The sequence below is a fragment of the Heterocephalus glaber genome, unplaced genomic scaffold, assembly GCF_053883595.1.
Source record: "Heterocephalus glaber isolate CG9 unplaced genomic scaffold, H.glaber_assembly_v1.0 deba00000809, whole genome shotgun sequence".
NCBI lineage: Eukaryota > Metazoa > Chordata > Mammalia > Rodentia > Bathyergidae > Heterocephalus > Heterocephalus glaber.
In genome coordinates, this window is record NW_028258163.1 from 3,150,305 (window position 1) to 3,172,605 (window position 22,301).

Genomic DNA, 22,301 nt, shown 5'->3' on the forward strand with positions numbered 1-22,301 from the left:
GTGGCACCACACCTGCCTCACAAGCTCAAGGTCCTGAGTTGATCCCAGTACTAAAACAAAACAAAACAAAAAAAGAGAAGTTCAAAGTCAGTGGGCAACTAAACAAAAACTTGTCTCAAAATTTTAAAAAAGAGTTGGAAATAGGTCAGGGATGTAGCTCAGTGGTGCCATGCCTGCCTGGCAAGTGCAAGGTCCTAAAATCCATGGGGGGGGGGGGAGATGATGGGATATTATATATAGTTTAGTGGTAGAGTTTGGTGGGTTCAATCCCCCAGTGAAGGAAGAAAGGTGAGAGAGAGAGGAGAGGAGACGGAGGGAGGGAGAAAAGAGACTGAACACACTTTCAGAGAGCCCGAGAACCGAGACTGCACCACAAATACTACACCTCCTGAGATTAAAAACCGGATAAGAATGTCAGTTTTTGCCATTTCTATTCAGCTGTACTAGAACTTCTACCAGGAGTAGGTAAGAAAAATAAAACGTACCAGATTGAAAAGCAACAAAATGGTATCTAGTCACATGATATAATCTTATATATGTAAATTACTAAAGAATCCATTAAAACACTATTAGAACTAATAAATGAGTCTGGAAAGATTGCAGAATCCAAGACCAACAGTTTTTAAAGCCAGGAAGGGTGGTACACACTGGTAATCCCAGCTGGGGGGAGAGGGGGTGCCACTGCTGGAGGCTCATGACTTCAAGGCTAACCTAGGCAATATATCAAGAGACTATCAAAAAAAAAAAAAAAAGACTATCTACACTTAGCAATCAATGTAAAAAAAAAATGAGAAAACAATTCCATTCATAACATCATCAAGAATAATATATTTAGGAATAAATTTAACCAAAGAAGTATAAGACATGTACACAAAAAAAACTATACATGATTAAAACAAAGACAACCCAAATAAGTAGATAAATATCCCATGCTTATGGATAAGATCACTTAATCTAACTGGAAAAATAGCAATAATGCCTAATCTACAGATTCAATTCAATCCCAACCAAAATCTTACCTGTGCTTGTTACACAAATTGACAAAATGATCCTAAATTTCACACTGAAAATGCAAAGGGACAGCCAAAAAGCCAAAACAATCTTGAAAATTAGGAATAGGGCCGGGGATTTAGCTCAGTGCTTTCACCACCTGCTGCACAAGCCCAAGGACCCAAATTTGATCCCCGGTACCAAAAAAAAAAAAAATTAGGAATAAAGCTCTCAAACAATTCAAAGGTTTCAAAACTCACTACTAAGTTATAGTAATAAAGACTAATGTAGGAATAAGCCTAGATACACAAATCAAGTGAATACAATTGCGAATTAAAAACTAAATGCCCCCCCAAATGAATGTCCCATTTATATCAACTGATTGACAATTGCCAAAAGTACCAAGAGAATTCAACAAGAATGGTCTTTTCAACACATAAAACTATGTCCATACAAATAATTGATCACAAATGTTCACAGCAACATTGTTCACAATAGCCAAAAAGTAGAAATAACTTTAATGTCCATCAACTGATGAATAAAATATGGCAAGATCTATATAATAAATTATTTGACAATAAAAAAGAATGTAATACAGATAAAAGAATCTACAACATGGATGAACCCTGAAAACATTATACTAAGTAAAAAACAAAAGCCAGGCACAAAAGGTTATCTATTACATGATTCCATTTATAAGAAATGTCCAGAACAGCCAAATCTACAGACAGAATGGAGATGGACAGGTGAAAATAGCTGAAGAAAAATGAGGACTAAGGGAAAGAGGTTTCTTTTTTGGGCTGATGAAATGTTCTAAAATTAATTGTGATACAGTGGTACCTTGGTTCACAAACTTAATTGTTTCATGATTCTGGAAAAGATGGTCATGGTTCAGGTTCGAGCAGCAAAGATGGACGTGGTCATGTTTGTCACCCGACGCAGAGTCCACAAACAAAATCAGAATTCTACCAAACACTTCTGGTTTGTGAACCAAATAGTTCACAACCAAAAGCATTTGTAACACTGTAATGGCAGCACAACTGTGTGAATATACTAAAATCACTGGACTATTCATTTTTTAAGGGGTAGATGGATTTTATGCATGGGAATTATCTCAAAATTTTTTTGTCACTACTGAGGATTGAACCCAAAGTTTTCACACACACCGAACTACTCCCCAGCCCTATTTTTTTTTTTTAATGTTTAATTTTGGGCCTAAACGTGTGATCCTCCTACCTTAGTCTCCCAGAGTACTAGAATTTCAGGCTTGTGTCACCATGGCCAGCTAACATTTCTATATATGACTACCAACTGGTTAAAACAAATAAAACAACATGTGAAGATTTGTGCCTTGTACTGTATAAGTATACCAGCTATTTATTATTCAAATTGTATTTGATAAATTAAGAATATTGTATACTCCTATAATTTCTACATATATACACTATTGACAGAATCATGCCCCTCCTCCAATATGTTCAAGTCCTAACTGTGATGTGGAAAACAGGATCTTTAGAAAATGACCAAGGTAGCCCACTGCCCTAGGGCCAAGAAGGTGAGCTGCTCCCAGCACCTGGAAGGAAGCTCCCCACCTCCATCCCAGGCTGCTAGGGCAGTGAAGCTCAGCCAGTCCCAGCACCCAGAAGGAAGCTCCCCCGCTGCCATCCCAGGATCCTAAGGCCAAGAAGGTGAGCTGTTCCCAGCACCCGGAAGGAAGCTCCCCTGCTGCCATCCCAGGCTCCTAGGGCAGTGAAGCTCAGCGGGTCCCAGCACGCAGAAGGAAGCTCCCCGCCTGCCATCCCAAGCTCCTAGGGCACAGAAGGTGAGCCACGTGGGCACCAGAAGCAACCCCACCCCCGGGGAAATGAGAAGACACATAAACAAGCCTCAAAAACAGACTTCCAGATCACCTACAGCAACCCCAAAGGGAAACGAGATGGAACAATCTGATACTCAACCACCTGGACTCTCTGAACTGGCAACAAAAGAGGATCTGGGAAAAATGAAATCAGAAATAATTACTCAGATAACAGCAAAGATTTTGCTCATGGTGCAAGACATGATTAATAAATCTAGAGAGGACACAGATAAAAAAATAGAGGATCTGAGGAACACAATGGAATCCCAACAGAGGAAACAAATGGAATCCATAAAACAGATACAGATTTCCAAGAGATTAAAAACTCCATCGAAAGTCTGCGCAGCAGAATGAACCAATGTGAGGATAGAATTTCACACAGAGAAGATAAGATTGCAATTAGTGAGGAGGAAAAGAAAAATTGCTTTAAAATTGTAAGGGAACACGAGAAATCAATCCAGCAGCTGCTAGACGATGCAAAGAATAACATAAGACTGATTGGAGTCAATGAAGAAACAGGACAGAGTGCAGATGACATAAAAAAACTGTTCACAGAAGTGATGGCAGAAAACTTCCCAAGGAGGGGAAAAGAACTTGACATACAGATAAGTGAGGCATATAGGACTCCAGCTAACCTTAATCTAAAAAAAATCTACACACAGGCATATAATACTTAGGATTCCAGAAATCCAACAGAAGAACAAAATTCTACAAGCAGTGAGAGAAAAGAAACAAATCACATACAAAGGAAAGCCCATCAGGATCACAGCACAGACTTCTCAATGCAAACCCTCAAGGCAAGAAGAGCTTGGAGTGATGTATTTCAAGCCCTAAAGGAAAACAGCCTCCAACCCAGATTGATGTACCCCGCAAAACTATCTTTCAAAACTGATGGAGAAATAAGATGCTTTCATGATAAAGAGCACCTCAGGAACTTCATGAATACTAAACCGCACTCCAAAAAATTTTAGACAATACCCTAGGAAAAGACAATGAGGATCACAACCGCAGGAAACCCAGCAGAATGAATCCATTGGGCGTGACAAATTAAACGCAAAGGAGGAGAATCCAACAAAAAGAAAAAGTCATGACAAGGCTTTTAAAACTTTGAACTTCATCTCCCTAATGAGTGTATAATTCAATCTTGTTATTGTACTGATTAGTATCTTTCTGATTCTAGAGTTGCACACCATTCCTTGTGCTGTACTGGCTATTTATCATCTTCTTATGTCTACATTTTAATTGGGGTGTCTATTAATCTCTAAGAATTCTTTATATATTCTGGTCATAGGTTATATGCATTGTAAATATGGTCTGTTTAAGGACTTTTCATTTTAATGATGTCATTTAAAGTTCTAAATTTTTATGGAATCTCATCAATTTCTTTTCTTTTATGCATCATGATTTTTGTATCCTAGGTAGTTCTTGCCTACCATGAATTCATAAATATTTTCCCTTATAATTTCTTCTTAAAGTTTCATACTTTTAGGCTTTCTTATTTAGGTTCATAGATCCCTTCAAGTTATTTTCATGTATGGAAAAAAGGGTTGAGGTCAATTTTTTATATACGGATAACAGGTATTCTAGTGCCGTTTGCTGAAGACACTCTCTCTTCCTTGGCTCCTGAATCGAGTTTATATTCTATAAAATACTAATGTTAAATAATCTTTCAAAACTCAATGGACCATATATGTGTGGTTCTATTTCTAGATTCTCTGTTTTATTCAAATGATCTATATGTCTTTCCTTACACCAACACTGCCTTGATTACTGTAGCTTTAGAAGAAGTCTTAAAATTGGGTGCTAAATGTCTTCCAACACTGTTTTTGTTTTTGTTTTTGGCTTTTCTGGGTCCTTTGTACTCCTACATAACTTTTAAATTTCAATATCCAGTTCTTCATTTATAGCAAGTATACACAGACCTGAATTTTTATATATACCTTGTGTTTTCTAATCCTGCTAAATTCAAGTACAAGTTCTAGGGGCTCCCAGAGATTTCTTAGTATTTTCTCTGTAGATGATCACTTCATCTACATATAAAGATTTTGCTTCTGCTGTGCCAATCCTATCCTAGTTGTGTCATTTTATTGCCAGACTATTTTGGTTTAGACCTATGTTTCAAAGTCTAATGGACAGATGAACAGTGGGCATATATGTCCTTGTTCCCCACTTTACGGAGAAAGCATTCTATCGTCTCCATTCATAGAAGGAGTTTTTGCTGGAAGTATGGAGTACATGTCTTTGATCTGTTGAGAAGGTGCTGTTCTACTTCTAGTCTCCTGATAGCTTTTACCATGAACAGCTGTAGAATTTAGTCCAATACTCTTTCTCCAACTAGTGACAGGATCATATGGCTTTCTCCTTTCCTCTGTTAAAATGATGACTTTTGGGGGTGGATCTTCCAATGCTGAACCAACACTGCCATCTCTATAACAAAACCACTTTCTACATACTGCCAGACCTGACTTCTAAGAATTTGTTTTGTTAAACAAATTTCTATGTTCATACTTTTTTCTTCTATTATCTTTAACCAGCTTTAGGATTAGCACAATGTTGAGTTCCTAAAATGAGGGGAGAAGTGTTCCTTCTTTTTTGTTTTAAATGTTTGATATAATTTATCAGTTAAAATGTTTATGAGCCTGCTGTTGTCATATAGGTAGGTTTTCAAGCTAGGAATATACTTTGTTTAATAGGTGCTATTCAAATTTTATATTTCCTCCAGAGTTAGTTTCATTAATTTGTCTTCTAAGTTACTTCTTAGAAGTTGTCAAATTTATTTCAAAAAAGATTTTTGTAATATGCTTTCTGTATCCTTTTAAATTCTGTAAAATCTGTGGTAATGTCTCCTAGATCTTAATATTGTAATTTAAAAAGTGTATAACTGATATTGTGTAACAGGACGAAAAGGTCTAAAAGAGCAGGGGAATTGGGAGGGGTAGGGGAAGGGAAAAAAGGGAAAGGAAAAAATATGAGAAGAGGAAAAAAATGGATACAAGGTCTTTGCAAATAGGGAAGGGTGGAAGGGGTGAAGGGAGGGCAAGGGAAGAGGGAAAAAAATAAGAACCAAGAGACTCATGTAATGGTACAAGATCCCAATGATGAATGTAACTGTATTTTATACCTAAAATGTACCAATAAAGTTAATGGGGAAAAAAAAAATGAGCAAGGTAAAGTAAAACGAGACAATAAGGAGGGATCCTGATACAATTAAGACTGTGGCTTTGAAAGTTCCACCTTACCTTACCATGTGCAGACACAAAGAGAAGGCAGAAACCAAGCCCTGCAAGAACCTTGATCTTGGACTTTCTAACCTCCAAAATTTTGTAAGAGTGAGTTTCTGATTCCTACACCAGTCAGTCAACCTGACTTACTTCTTATGGAGGCCAAAGTATATTAATATAACCACTTAAAAATACAAAACAAAAGTATATAGCTGATGGCATTCTCAAAACCTATCCACATCCATAATAAGTTAAATGTAAATGAATAAAATAGTTTAAAAATCAGTCTACATGTGTGCTATTTAAGAGTCACAATTTAGCCAGGCATGGTGGCACACGTCTATAATCCCAGCAGTTAGGAGGCTGAAGCAGGAAGACTGCTGTGACTTTGGAGTCTGCCTGGGAAACACAGTTAAGTTCAAGGCCAGCCTGAAATATATACTGAAATACATACTTTAAAAATACATACATACATACATACATACATACATACATACATAACACAGGAAGAGTAGTCTTCCAGGAAAATGACGGAGTGGGCAACAACTCAGCCTCTTTGAAATTTACAATCCAGACACTGGAAAATAACAACTTGGGGAAGAAAGAAAAGAAAGAAAGAGAGAACCAGACCTCCAGGAAGAACAAAGGGTCCAACAGAAAAATTACACAGAGAAGTTGAAGAGGCAGAACACAATGTGGAAAAGGTGCAAGACAGTGTGCACTTCTCCTTGGCTCCTGGCTCCTGCAGGAAACAGAGGTTAAATCTACAAAGTGAAAAGGACTTCAGAGGGCTTCAGGGGTGAACTGCAGGGAAAGCAAAGGATTCTGCTCCAACATGAGTTCTTCAGCAGGCAACAGCTAGTGAGTGACTCCTGTCCAAGAGATATACCTGGAGAGTGCTTGCTTAGACACCACTTCAACAAAGGGTTGACGGTTTGAACCCAGAACTCAGAGCCACCACAGAAAGACTTCACTTCAGGGCTCTCATCGTGTTATGTTCCCACGGTGACAAGGAGAGAGACAGCCACAGGAGGCAGTCATGGTCAGGGACCTGCATTCAGGCTGGGAGTTTGAGCTAAAAGAAGAAGAGGCCCCACCCCAACAGCCAGAGCCAGGTTCAGCCACTGCTCTGGATTCCAAAATCACAGCATTGATGCCCTTACCCTTATCCCACCGCATGCTGGTGCCTGTATCCAGCACAGATCTGGGGTCTAACTGCCTTCTTTATCTACCAGCATGACCAGGGACATGTCCTGACTCGAACAGTGCCCCAAAATTGTAGATCCTGGAAGAAAACCAAACTTCAAAATCACGGAGAAAAAAATATTTTTTTACTGTGTGCGATTTTTTGTTCTTGTTGTTCATTTTGTTGTTGTTTCTTCTTTCCTGTCCTATTTTATTCTTCAGTTTATTAGGGCTTGGGGAATTTTCCTTTGTCCATCTTCCTTGCTTCTTATCTCTATCTTCTATTTTTTGTTCTTCTCCCTTTTAATTTTTTATCTCTTATTTTTACTCCTCATATTTTTTTTTATCTATTTCTCATCAGTTTTTTCTCATATATTCATCTAATTCTAAAAACATTTTTCTACTTCCTTATAGGATCCTTTGTATCACTTCTCTCTCCTCATATCATATAGTTTATGTGATTTTTTTTTTTTGGTACCGGGGATCGAACTCCGGACCTTGCGTTTGTGAGGTAGGCGGTGGCACCACTGAGCTAAATCCCCGGCCCACATATCATATAGTTTAACTTTTCAAACTTTTCCTCATGCATTCCCATTCTCAAACTCTGTATCTTTAATAGTACAACAATAAAGCTTCATTAATCTTTCTATAGTTAAATCTATTAAGTTATTGTTGAATTCTTTTCTACCATTACCAGAAATATAGCTGCCACATTGGTACATGTTAGCTAAAAGTCAACACCTGGGTTATCTTAAAGGTTAGACCACAATTGTGAATTTCTTCACTAAGGTCAAGAATGGTACATAATTGGTTCTTATGGTATGTTATTATCTAATTTGTCTTGCATGATACTATTGTAGTTTATTTGCTAGATATTACCAGGGTTGTATAATTGTTGCTATTATAATTGTTGCTAAGCACCATTTAGATTACTGTTTTGACAATTAACAATACTATAGTACATTTCCAGAGAATTCTGGTTTCAGGCTAATTACATTACATTTTCCCCTCCCAAAAAAGGTGGTCAGATCTTGGGCCTGAAGCAAAGGACTATACTGAGCCATGGCCAAAGTACTGAAAACTGACTAAAGAGATCTCTATACTAGCAACAGTCTTTACACTGTAAGTATCCACAAGCCTCACCACAAAATAACCAAACAAAAAACAATAAAAACATTAGATGACAAAGCAACAAAATACTTCCCAAAACTTCCAACTCCCCCTAAGTCAATCCAGTGGGCACCAAAAGGGCAGAACAGTATAAACCACATATCTGAATTACTTGAAAGGATAACAGAGAGATTAGAAAACAGATCAAGGAGGTACTTAGCAGGAGCAGAGAAGATATAACTGAACAGTTAATGGAAGCAATAACCAAAATGATCCAGGAGTTTTCAGAAGACACTAATAAAAAGTGAGCAGAGCTAAACAAAACAATTAAAAAAAAAAAAAAAAGAATGACCAGTATAACAAAGAATGAGTGCATGAAAAAATTTCAAATAGAAATCCAAGAGATTAAAAATTGTGGGCCGGGGATTTAGCTCAGTGGTTCCGCTGCCTGCCTTGCAAGCACAAGGACCTGAGTTTGATCCCCGGTACCCACCCCCCAAAAAATTATACTGAAAATATGGGCAGCAGAAGCGACAAATGTAAGGACAGAATTTCAGAACTAGAGACAAAGATGCCTTCAAAGACCAACTACTTAAAGACACCTTGAAAGCAACAAGAGAACATAAAAAATGGATTCAACAGATAATAGATGATACAAAGGAGACTAAAAATAACAAAGGAAAAATCAAGAGGCAACACGAATGGCAAAAAAAAAAAAAATTCCCAAATAGGGAAAGAAATAAACATACAGCTAAGTGAGGCATACAGAACCCTAAAGAGGCATGACCGTAAGAGAACCTCTCCACATGGCCAGAGTGGTAGTGCACACCTGTAATCCCAACATTCGGGAGGGTGAAACAGAAAGATCATGGGGGAGTTGGAGGCCAGCCTGGGCTACATTGCAAGACCTGGTGGTGGTGGGGGGGAGACAGACAGACTCTCCACACCACATAACACTCAAACTACCAGATTTTCACCACAGGGACAAAATCTTAAAAGGTGTTAGAAAAAGACAACAAACCACATATAAATGTAAACTCATTAGAATTACAGCAGACTTCTCAACACAAACCTTAAAGGCCAGAAGAGCTTGGAGTGAAGTGTTTCAAGCCCTAAAAGATAACTTCCAACACTGACTCATATATCCTTCAAAACTGACAGAGAGGGGCTGGGGATTTAGCTCAGTGGTTCCACCGAAGGACCCAAGTTCGATCCCAGGCACCAAAAAAATAAAAAAACTGACAGAGAAATAAGGTATTTCCATGACAAGAAGCACCTCAAGAGATTCATAACCACCTAACTAGGAATCAATGACTAAAGAAACCACAGAAATTATGCAAATGCATGGAAATCAAACAATATCCTCTTCAATAATCAATGGGTCACAGATGAAATTAAGGAAGAAATTAGTTCCTATAATCAAACAATAATGCCAGTATAACATACTGAATCCTAATGGAACTTCCTAAGGAGGAAGTTTGTAGCAGTGAATTCCTACATAAGAAAAACAGAGTGACCTCAAATATATAACCTAATGATGGCCCTCAAGGTCCTAGAAAAACAAGAACAATCCAAATCCAAAGCTAGGGATGAAATTACAAAGATCAGAGCAGAAATTAATGAAACTGATGTTTTTTGTTTGTTTTGCTTTTTGGAGTTTTTTTTGGTATTTTGTTTTGAGACTAGGTCTCACTGTGTACTCCAGGCAGACCCTGAACTCACTTTGTAGCCCAGGCCGGTCTCAAACTCACAGCAATCCTCTTGCATCAGTCCCCTGAGTGCTAGAATTACAGGTGTGTACCACTACACCCAGCTAATTAATGAAATTGAGACTAAAAAAAAAAACCAATATGAAGAATCAATGAGGGACCGGGGATTTAGCTCAGGGTGCTGGCCACCTGCCTCGCAAGGGCAAGATCCTGAGTTAATCCCTGGTACCAAAAAAAAAAAAAAAAAAAACAGTACCCGCCTCTTTACCACATGGCTTTGCTGTATAAAACATCTTCGAAACATGGGGTGGGTGGGCAATCCACTTTCCAGTCCCCCTTCTGTCTCAGACAGAAGCTTTCTTTTTCTCAATAAATTTTTCCTACTCTTAAAAAAAAAAAAAAAAAAAAAAAAATCAATGAGATCCAGGGATTTAGCTCAGTGGCGCTGCGCCTGCCTCACTAGCACAAGGTTCTGAGTCTGAACACTGGTACCGGGAGAAAAATTAAAAAAAAAAAAAAAAAATCAGTGAATTGAAGAGTTGGTTCTCTGAAAGAACAAACAAAATAGATAAACCCTTAGTCAACCTTACTAAAATAAGGAAAGAAAAAGACAACTACAGGCCCATCTCTTTAATGAACACTGATACAAAAGATCTCAATAAGATACTACTGGCAAATAGAATGAAGCAAGCAAATCATCAAAAAATATCATATATTATGACCAAGTGATATTCATTCCAGAGATGCATAGATAGTTCAACAGATAAAAATGAATAAATGTAAGACACCATGTAAATAAACAGAAGCAAAGACAAAAAAATCATACGGTCATCTTAATAGATACAGAAAAAAGCATTTGACAAAAATCCAACATCCACTCATGATATAAAGCCTAAAGAATCTAGGTATAGTTCGATCCCCGGTACCAAAAAAAAAAAAAAAAAGATGTGTTATGTACATGTGCCAATTCCCCACAATGAATATGAATATAATCATTATGTACTGCAAACATGTAATAAAAAAAATAAAATTAAGTTATTATTTAAATTCAAGGCCACAGATTGAGAATAAAGAGGGAGAAAGATAAACACGAAAGACTAATCAGAAGAAACCCAATATGACTCAGTATCAGAGAAAGTAGACTGTAAAATAGGGAGTACTATTACAGACAAACAAGGGCATTATAAAAATTTTATAGGTTAATTCATCAAGACAGAACAATCCTAAAAATACATGAACTTAATACACACCTTCAAAATACCTGAACCCAGAATTTATAGTACTAAAAGCACAATGACACATACCTGTAGTCCCAAGTACAGTTGTCCGAGGACTGAGGTAGGATGATCACCTGAGCCAGGGAATTAAGAGACTAGCCTATAGCTGGGTTTGGTAGTACATGCCTATAATCCTAGCACTTGGGAGGCTAAGGCAGAAGGAGCCCCATGAGTTCAAGGCCACTCTGGCCTACATAGTGAGTTCAAGGCCAGTTTGAATTACAGAGAGAGACACTGTCTCAAAAAACCAAGAGACCAGCCTGTGCAACACAGCAAGACACCCTCCCCCTCCCCAGTATTAGGAATTGAACCCAGAGGTTCACACATACTACCCAAGGATCTATTTTGAGACAAGGTCTCACTAAGTCACTGGATTGCCCAGTCTGGGCCCATACTTGAAATTCTCCTGCCTCTACCTCCCCAGTAGCTGGGATTACAGCCATGTATTACGATAAGACCCCATTTCAAAAAGAAAAATTACAGTACTAAAAAGAGACATAGATAAATCTGTAACTACACTGGATACAGTATTTTAACCCATCTTTCTCAATAACTGATAGGATCAACATATACAAATACATACAGAGAGAAATTAGTAAGTAGAAGAACTGAGCCTTTATACAACTCTGCATCCAACATGTGTATAATACATTCTTTCCAATATGCATGAAGTATCAATCAAAACAAACCAAATGTTGGCCAGTAAAGCAAACCCTTAATAATTTCAAAGATTTTAAGTCATTATGTTCATTTACAACAATGGAATCAAACTATGAATCAATAGCAAACATCAACATAATGAAATTTGTAGAATACATATAAAGTAATGCTCAAAGTCCAATTTAGTTTCAAATACAAAGTCTGCCAAAAAATGTACACACACTTCAGGAAAAGAAAAATTTGTATAAATATTTAACACACACCAGACATTGACTCCAAGTAAACTGACTGCTTTATCAGCGTGCACATTAGGATTTTTATGATGTCTCAATAAATGTAGTATTAAAATATTTATACAAGTTTTTCTTTTCCTGAAGTGTGTATACATTTTTTTGGCAGACTTTGTATATTAAGGAAAAGGTCTAAAATCAATTCAGGAGTTGATACATTTTTTTTCCTGTTAAGGCTAAATAGTAAAATTTCTAAGCTTTGAAGTCTATACAGTATTGTAACTTTTCAACTTTGCCACTGTACTATAGAAACCAAATAATACACACACAAATACAGATGCACAAACTATTCTAATAAATGAATTTAGCAAGGTTACCATATACAAGGTCAATATCCAAAAACTAACTGTATTTCTCTTGACTATTAAAAAAAAATGGCAAACTACTGGGCATTCAATAAACTACTGGGCACTCAATAACTGCGGAACTAATTAGCTGCAGGGTTAGGAACTGAATCTAGTGTCTGCACTAAACTACATCTCCAGCATTTATTTTTTTATTTTTGAGATCCTCCTGCTTTAGCCTCCCAGAGTGCTGGGATCACAGGCTTGTGCCAACGCACCCAGCTTGGAATTCTTCCTGTTCTGTAAAAATAAAACTGTACCTCAGTTGATACTGCATTAACTGCTTTCATATCGTGAGGAATTAAACTTGCTTAAACTCTCAGTATTTCTCCTGTCTTCCAATAAAAACTTTATGCATTGTGAATAAAGAATCTTAGTAGGAGAATTTCACAAACAATTCCTGTATTTCATTCTTCTAAGATGTCTCTTTTCAAATAAATTAGGTAGAACAATATCTAAGCAAGAATATGGGCAAAATCAAAGAATTTATACATCACTTAAATTTTAATTTGCCTGGGAAAATTAGTGAGACCTTGTCTCAAAATAAAAAAGAGCTAGGGATATAGCTCAATATAAAAGGCCTGGGTTCAATTCCCAGTACTACAAAAACGGGGAAAAAAAAAACAAGCAATGTACCACTAACCCTATATATCAGACAATAGAAGCCACCCTAACACATATTAAGAGAGCTTGAAGCACAAAGAAAAAACTCAGTCAACACTTACTGAGTGCCCAATAGTGACAGACATTTTGTTGAACACAAGCATTACTAAAATAACACAGCCCCTACACTCAACGTCAGTGGCGGAAACTGGGAAGAGGACAATATAATTTACTAGCTACTATAATGAAGATAAGGAATAACTATTAAGGGTACACAGAACCTACATCATAATGCCTTACATGAAACAGGTGCTTGATTTAACAGAGAAATCTACTGGGAAAAGAGAATGTACAGAACAAAATAAAGGAGCTCTTGGGAATCAAAATCTGATAGCTGCAAGAAATGTTCAATAGGCTGGGGATGTAGCTCTCGGTTTACCCCCCAATACTGAAATTTTAAAAAAGAGGGAGGGGAGGGAGGGGAAAGGGAGGGAGAGGGAGACAAGGGGAAGGGGGAGAGGGAGAGGAAGGGGGAGAGGAGAGAAGAAAGGAGAAGAGAAAGGAGAAAGACAGTCAGGCCAAAGGTCTGGTTCAGTAGTTGAGTATTTGCCTAACGTATGTAAAGCCTTGGGCTGATTCCCAGAATACCAAAGGGGGGTGGGGGTAGGAAAAAATATTTTATTAGAAAAAATTAAATAGCTAACAGCTGAAAAACTAAGTTCTAGGAAAAAGAGAGAAGGTAAAGTAAGTGGTACTATTTTTCATAAGTAGCTTTACTTAAACTCTTAAAATTATGTTTATGGACTTATTGTATAATAAAGAATTTGTCTGGTCTTTGTCCAAGCTTCCTGGAAGAGGGTTTTAACATATTTGAAATTTTTTTTTTGGTGCCGGGTATCGAACTCTGGTCCCTGTGCTTTCAAGGCAGGAGGCAGAACCACTGAGCTAAATCCCCAGGCCCTCATATTTGAAATTTTTGAATGATAGAAGTGTCTTTGTTTATTCCTGAGCCCTCTAGTTCCTATAGGAGTTTATGCTAAAAACGTGACTCATGGTAGGCCCCTAAATAGATGGGAATGGTCACTAAAAGGACCCACACTTTGATTAGAAGATTGTGATTTGAGCCACCTCAACCCTTAGAAGAGGGAAACTGAAGATTAAGCTCAATCACATGATCAATGATTTAATCAATTATCCCTACATAATGAAACCCTAACAAAAATTCTGGACACTGAAATTCAATAGTTTCCTGGTTAGTAAACCAGGAACATGCCAGAAGAGCAATGCACCCAATGTGGTTCCATAAAGAAATAACATATAAGTTGTGCACAGTATCCTCCCAAACATCATCTTATGTGTCTCTTTATTTGGCTGTTCCTAATCTTTATTTTTCATAAATAAAAATGTAGTCCTAAATATAATCCTTTCTTGAGTTCTGTCAGTCACTCTAGCAAATTAGTGAATTTAAGGGAACTGTGGCAATCTCCAGGTGGGTGGCCAATTGGTCAAAAATGCAATGATCTGGGTTCCCCAGTTGTAACTGGTGTCTAAAGTAGGGTCTCTCTTGTTGGGAAACATGCCCTTAAATCTGTGGAGTCTAATATTAACTCTACATTAGTGTCAGGAAAGAACTTCAGTATACCAAGTGTGGCTGAAATAGAATGTAATAGTCCCTCCTTTAACTGTGTTTTTCTTTCCAGTTTCAGTGGTTAACTGAGTCCAAAAACATTAACTTAAAATTCCATAAACAATTTAAAAATTCTGCCAGGCATGGTGGCACACACTTGTAATCCCAGCACTCGGAAGGCTGAGGCAGGAAGATCACCCCAAGATCAAGGCCAGCCTATGCTACACAGTGAGTTCAAGGCCAGCCTGAACTACATAGCAAGACCCTGTCTCAAAAAGTCTAATAATAATTACTATTATTATTAAATATACATTAAATATAAAGTCCTAAATAATTTCATAGCATATTATGATGAATGTTTTATTTTTATTATGAATCTCTTTTATACATTAAGCTTTATCATAGTTATATACATAGAGGGAAAAAACTCAGTATATAGTTTGATATAATCAAGGGTTTGAGATTATGGGTTTGGTTTGTTTTGGGGGGGGGGAGTTTTTTGGTGTTTTGTTTTTGAGACAAGGTCTCGCTCTGTAGTTCAGGCTGGCCTTGAACTCACAGCAATCCTCCTGGCTCAGTGAGGGTTTGGTTCACGTCAGTAATCTCAGCACTCATGAAAGTTTGAGGCCAAATGGAAAAAAAGCAGCAAGATATATCATGTACAGGTACAAATTCCCTATGATGAATGTGATTGTTACATATATCTAAAATGTACCAGTAAAGATTTTCTTTTAAAAAGATTGAGTTTATTTTGGAATAAGCAGAAATATTTTGGAAATGCAGAACAAGTGAGACATGGGTGTATTTGGGTGCCAAAGAGAGACAAACATTTTTGAAAATAAAATGAGGAATATGTTGTGGAAAAAAAAAAAAAGAAAGTTTGAGGCCAGCCTAGGCTACATGGCGGGTCAAGACCATCCTGGAATACATAGCAAGACCTTGTATCAAAAAAAAAAATAAAAAAAGAAAATCTAATTTCTAAAAACTATACAAATGCTTAATGGCATTAAATAATAATATATTAAACTAAATGATAGGTTAAAGAATTATTCACAATTACTCAAGGTATTAAAATCACATATTGTTTAAAAATGATATTTCTCCCAGCACTTTGGAGGCTGAAGCAGGAGGATCGTCACAAGTTTGAGGCCAGCCTGGGATATATAGTGAGACCCTGTCTCAAAAAAGCAAAAAAGGGGCATTTCTAATTTATTCCACAAGTTTCATTTATTGATACTATTCAGATTTTAGTAAAGTATACAAATTCAAATATCATTCTTGGATTGAGGAATCAGTACCAAGTAAAACAAAATCTTTACTCTCATGAACCTTATAATGAGAAAATGAGGGCAAATGAGGTTTTTTTTAAAGTTTTATAATGATAAATGTTACAAGGATTCTAAAAGACAAACTGATTAAAGTTTAAGATGAGAACTGGGCATGCTCACGCATGCCTGTAATCCCAGCACTCAGGAGACTAGGGCACAATTTTAAACTGAAGACCAGTCTGGACTACAGAGTGATTTCAAAGTTGGCCTGGACTTCTCAGCAAGACCCTGTTAAAAGAAAGAAAAGGATATATATCAAGAAAGAACAAGGGCTGGGGATTTAGCTCAGTAGCACTGCACCTGCCTCACAAGCGCAAGGTCCTGAGTTCGATCCCCAGTACCAAAAAATTAAAAGAAAGCAATAAAGAAAGAAAGAACGAACGAACATCTAAGGCATAAAGACAGGGACTATGAAGAGGAAAGGATCTAGCATGGAAATACATCAACATGGCTAAGGTATAGCAAACTTGGAAAGTACTGTATGGTACAAGAGGTATAATGCCAAAGTGATAGGCAAACAGCCTTTAAGTGCAATATAAAGCCACTGGAGGGGCCCAGGATTTAGCTCAGTGGTGCTGCTGCCTGCCTGGCAAGCACAAGGTCCTGATTTTGATCCCTGGTACAAAATAAAAGAAAAAAAACAAAAGCCACTGAAGGACATTTATTCAGAAAAGAGTGACATAACGACTCACATTTTCCAAAGAACATTTTATCTGCTAAGTAAGGCATAGATTAATATGAAAAAAATAACATCTATTTGGGAAACTAGTTCAATGTTATACGGTGGGGATGGTGTTTTGGATAACAACAGAAGCAAAAATGATGTAAACTTTGATAGGCTCAGACGCTTATAGAGGGAAGAGGACTAAATGGTTACAACCTTTGAGAATGTGATTTAGCAATTAATCTGTATTCCTCTGACTCAAACAATTATATTATTAACTAAATTTTTGTATTTTCAAGAGTGTAAGAAAATGTGAATAAGATATTTTACTGAAGCATTGTTTCTGATGACTAAAAAACAATCTAAAGATCCACCAACAGCAGCCCGATTAAATCCATCTTATAGGATGCAGTCTTTTAAACATTACTGAGTTAGGATGTGCACTTGAGGAAAAAAGAATTCTAGACTATAGACAATTAATTTTTGAAAAACTTTTCATAAAGGCATAATTTTGGCATTTGTGAATTATTTTTCCTATCAAACCAGAGTAATTCAGTCTATACCAGTGATGGTGAACCTTTGAGAGCTTTCAATGATAATGAACAGCTGGCTGCAGTATGCATGCCACAGGTTTACCAGTACCGCTCTATACTAGTATCTCATTCACCTGTTTCTGATGTGCTTTCTTGGAGGAAAAAGATATCGACCCAAAGCAGTATACAATCAACCAACGAAATGTGAAAGCATCAGAACACTATGCAATACATAGAAAAGCTGAATAAACTGTGAATATTTACTTTGCAAATATGTACAAGATCCACTGATACAGGAATTTGGTGCCTAACTAGGTGTTCAGTCATATGTGAAGAATAACTGAATAAAGGAGAACAGAAATCTTTTTTTTTTTTTTTTTGGTACCGGGGATCGAACTCAGGTCCTTGCTCCTGTGCAGCAGGCAGCGAAACCACTGAGCTAAATCCCCGGCCCGAGAACAAAAATCTTATAAGGTTGTAAATATCTTTCCCCAAATGTTTGAAAGAAAATCATGGAAAGCAAGAATTAATTCTACCCTCTACAATGATTTTTTAAAATTAAAGCAGGAAGAGGAGGAAAATAAAAATGGGGAGGGCAAAGATATAAATCAACTAAGAAAAAAGCAATCATCCAATAATGGATGACTAATGAATAAGTTACATCAAAAAACAGTGAGAAGTTGGGTGTTGCGGCACACACCTGTGAGTCCAGCATTCTGAGAGGCTCAGGTGGGAGAATCTCAAGTTTGAGCTCAGCCTGGGCAACCTAGTGAGACTCTACCTCAAAATAACAAATAAAATATGGGCTGTGCACATAGTTCAATATGAAGGTCCTGGGTTCAATCCCCAGATATCACAAAATAATAACAATAACAATAGTAATACCAGAATATCTCAAAACAAGAAAGCTATTACTATATGTATTGACAAAGATGAAGGAACAGGAACTAAAAAAAAAAAACCCCAAGGAACAGGAACTCTCAAACACTGTTGGTAGTATAACCATTTTGGAAAACTCTGGGAGTATTTACTAAAACTAAAACTATGACTACCCTATGCCCAAGCCAAGTCTACTCCTAGATACAAAACAAGAAAAAATTAATGTATATGTCCACCAAAAGTCATGCACAGGAATATTCACTGTAAGCCAAATGTGGTGGTGAACACCTGTAAGCCCAGCACTCAGGAGGCTGGATAGGAGGATCACCATGAGACCAGCCTGGACTACATAGTGAGTTCAAGGCCAGTCTAAACTACATATCAAGCCCCTGGCTCTAGATAGACAGATAGACAGACAGACAGACAGACATTCACTGCAGCTTTATTCATAACAATCAAAAACTAGAAACAATAATTTAAAAAAAACAACTAGGAACAACCTGGGCTGGGGATTTAGCTCAGTGGTGCTGCCACCTGCCTCGAAAGGGAAAGAACCCAAATTCGATCCCAGGTACCAAAAGAAAAAAAGAAAAAACAAAAACTAGAAACAATCCAAATGTCTATTAGCAGAGTGACTTAATAGAAGGCAAAAGTAATGTACAGATTTCCAATCTGAACAATTATTGTAGCTGAACAAATTTTTTTGAAGACAGGGTCTCACTATGTAGCCCAGGCTGACCTTGAACCGGCGATCCTCCTGCCTCAACCTCCCAAGTGCTAGGATTACAGGAGTGCACTACCAGGCCCAGCAAGGTTTTAAGGTCAAAAATTTCAGGAGTTGGGCCGGGGATTTAGCTCAGTGGTTTCGCCACCTGCTGCGCAAGTGCAAGAACCCAATTTCAGGAGTCAATTTGAGCTCCAGGTATGAAACTAAGAAAGCTGAAAAGTTTTTAAGCTAACTACTATTAGCTTTAAAAATAATCTATGCTTTCCCAAAAAAATAATAATAATAATCTATGCTGAGGGTTGGGGATTTCGCTCAGTGGTACCGTTCCTGCCTCACAAGCACAAGGTCCTGAGTTCGATCCTTGGTACCAAAATAAAAAATCATCATCATCATCATCATCATCATCATCATCATCATCATCATCATCATCATCATCATCATCATCATCATCATCATCATCATCATCATCATCATCATCATCATCATCATCATCATCATCATCATCATCTATGCTGAAAAGGTGGCACATGGCTGTAAGTCCCAGATACTTGGGAGGTTGTGGTGGAAGGATCATTTGAGACCAGGAGTTCAAAGCCAGCCTGGGCAAAATAGCAAGATGCCATCTCAAAAAAATAAAAATAATCAATCTTACATGAAAGCAGAGATCACAGTCATAGGTATGACTACAACAGCATACTACTGGAAAATAACCATCATATTTGGTGTAATCTCCTAAGTTGCTATCTATAATAAACACACATGACCCTTCCAGGTAATAGAACTCCTTTGCATTCTAGCCTCCAAAGGAATTTTAATAATAAATTTTCTACCAACAAAGGGCAGATTAAACTTTTGGATAATGAGTATAGAAATATAAGGGCCGGGGATTTAGCTCAGTGGTTCTGCCACCTGCCCCGCAAGCATAAGGACCCCAGTTCGATCCCCAGTACCAAAAGAAAAAAAAGAACTGTAAAAATATAACTTGCCAGGGATTTAGCTCAGCAGTGCTGCCGCCTGCCTCGAAAGCACAAGGTCCTGAATTCGATCCCCAGTACCAAAAATATATCTATATATAACTGGTGGACTGGAAATGTACACATCATATTATAATTGGGAATCAATTGTGTAAATTTTTTAATTGATCAAAATGATTAAGCTGTGGTTGGAGAATAAAGCACTGAAGGCAGCATCCACTAGTTGCACCTACAAACAAAACAGTTAAAAGTATAAACTGCTTTAGCTCAGTGGTTCTGCTGCCTGCTTTGCAAGTGCAAGGTTCCAAGTTCTATCCCTAGTACCCACCTGCAAAAAAAGTATAAACTGAAAAAATGTTCCTACCTGACAAAAAATTCTGTACACTGAGTAACATTTATTCCTCCCATAACAATCATTAGAAAAAGCAAAACATGGGCCGGGGATTTAGCTCAGTGGTTTCACCGCCTGCCTCACAAGTGCAAGGACCCAAGTTCAATCCCCAGTACAAAAAAAACAAAAAGAAAAAGAAAAACACAAACTTGCCCACAGAGAAAGCTAGGGAATTCATGAGCATGGATATTCCAAACTCAATGGACAGTAGCTGTTAGGGACACAAGAAAGGGAAGGCAAAGGAAAAGGGTAAACTGGGATTTACTTCTGAACTTGAAGTCTTAACACTCAAAATGAGTCAAGTTCAAATAAAAATAAACAACATCATTATTTACAAGTCAAGATAAGGCATAGGGCTGGGGATTTAGCTCAGTGGTTTTGGCACCTGCTGCGCAAGCGCAAGGACCCCAGTTTGATCCCGGCACCAAAAAAAAAAAAAAAAAAAAAACAAGATAAGGCAAAAACTGAAGTCTGTCGAAAGCTGAAGAAAGAAAATGTAATACAAACTGAGCATCCTTCATCCAAAACTTTTTTTTTTTTTTTTTGAGACAAGGTATTGCTTTGTAGTCCAGGCTGGCCTTGAATTTGCTATGTATCCCAGGTTGGCCTTGAACTCACAATCTTCCTGCCTTGATCTCCCCAGTGCTGGGACTATAAGTGTGTACCACCACATCCAGCGGAAATCAAAAACTTCTTGAGCACCAGCAAATCTTCAAAAAAGATGAATTCTGGAGTATTTCAGACTTCGGAGCTTTTCAGATTAAGGACGCTCACAGCTAAGTCTATGAAAGTATTCAAAAACTAGAAAATTCCAAAACCAGAAACACATCTAGTTCCAAGCACTTCAGATAAGGGATACTGTGTGCGTGTGTGTGTGTGTGTATGTGTGTGTGTGTACTTGTAATATAATACTATTCAGCCTTTAAAAAGGAAGGCAATCCTGTCAGTTGTAACAACACAATGAACCGTATTATTATTCTTCATGAAATAAGGAAGGCACACAAAAACACTACAATAACTGCAAATGAACTGCCAACTATTCATAAAGTATTCGTGGTGCCGGATCAGGGGTGATGGGGAGATACTGCACTAGAGTACAAAGGTTCAATTATACACGATGAGGTTTTGTTTTTGTTTTTGTTTTTGTTTTGGTATCAGGGATCAAACTCCGGTCCTTCCACTTAAGAGGTAGGTTAAGAACCACTGAGCTAAATCCCTGGCCCCAGGATGAGTTTTTTAAAAAAGAAACATTGTGGGCCGGGGATTTAGCTCAGTGGTTTTGCTGCCTGCTGTGCAAGTGCCTGAGTTTGATCCCTGGTACCAAAAAAAAAAAATTGGGTCAGGGATTTAGCTCAGTAGTTTCGCAGCCGCCTGCTGCGCAAGCACAAGGACCTGAGTTCGATCCCCCGTACCTAAATAAATAAATAAATAAATAAGAAACATTGTATCAATGCAATTTGCATATGTAATAACCTTGGTTTTTTCTGTTGGGCAATTTGTTTACTTTTAATCTATTTTGTGCCTCATTTTGATAACTTTTATTTGTTATAATTTGGAGATATTTCTCTTCTCAATTAATCATGAATTGTCTATATATGCTACCAAGGAACATCCTAAATGTAAATGGATACAAGATCTCCATTTATTTGCCTATAATTCTAGATCCTGTGGCCAAACGACATTATAGAAAAATAAACTATGGGCCGGGGATTTAGCTCAGTGGTTCCACTGCCTGCCTTGCAAACACAAGGACCCGAGTTCGATCCCCAGTACCAATAAATAAATAAACAAACAAACAAACTGTACTTAACAGAACATAGAAACAATTTTGTTCTGTTTACTAGAGTCTTATATTTATCAACATCTATACCATTTCACAGGATGAATGTGTTAAATCCAAAATCTAGCCTATTTCAATCTTCCTTTAATCT

The 22,301-nt window shown here is 37.4% G+C and overlaps 1 protein-coding gene across 27 annotated transcripts in view; it reads right to left on the reverse strand.

Moving 5' to 3' along the window:
• Positions 1 to 22,301, reverse strand: part of Mga (MAX dimerization protein MGA) — a 142,342-nt gene that overhangs the window by 61,417 nt on the left and 58,624 nt on the right. Inside the window, exon 3 of one of the 27 annotated variants that reach the window (XM_021241801.2) lies at positions 6,319 to 16,430. The exons of the other annotated variants lie outside the window; for them this stretch is intronic. Coding sequence (XP_021097460.1) covers positions 16,400 to 16,430 — 31 coding nt within the window. The 3' untranslated portion in view covers positions 6,319 to 16,399. Of the gene's footprint in view, positions 1 to 6,318; positions 16,431 to 22,301 lie in introns of those variants that run through there. 27 annotated transcript variants of the gene reach the window in all.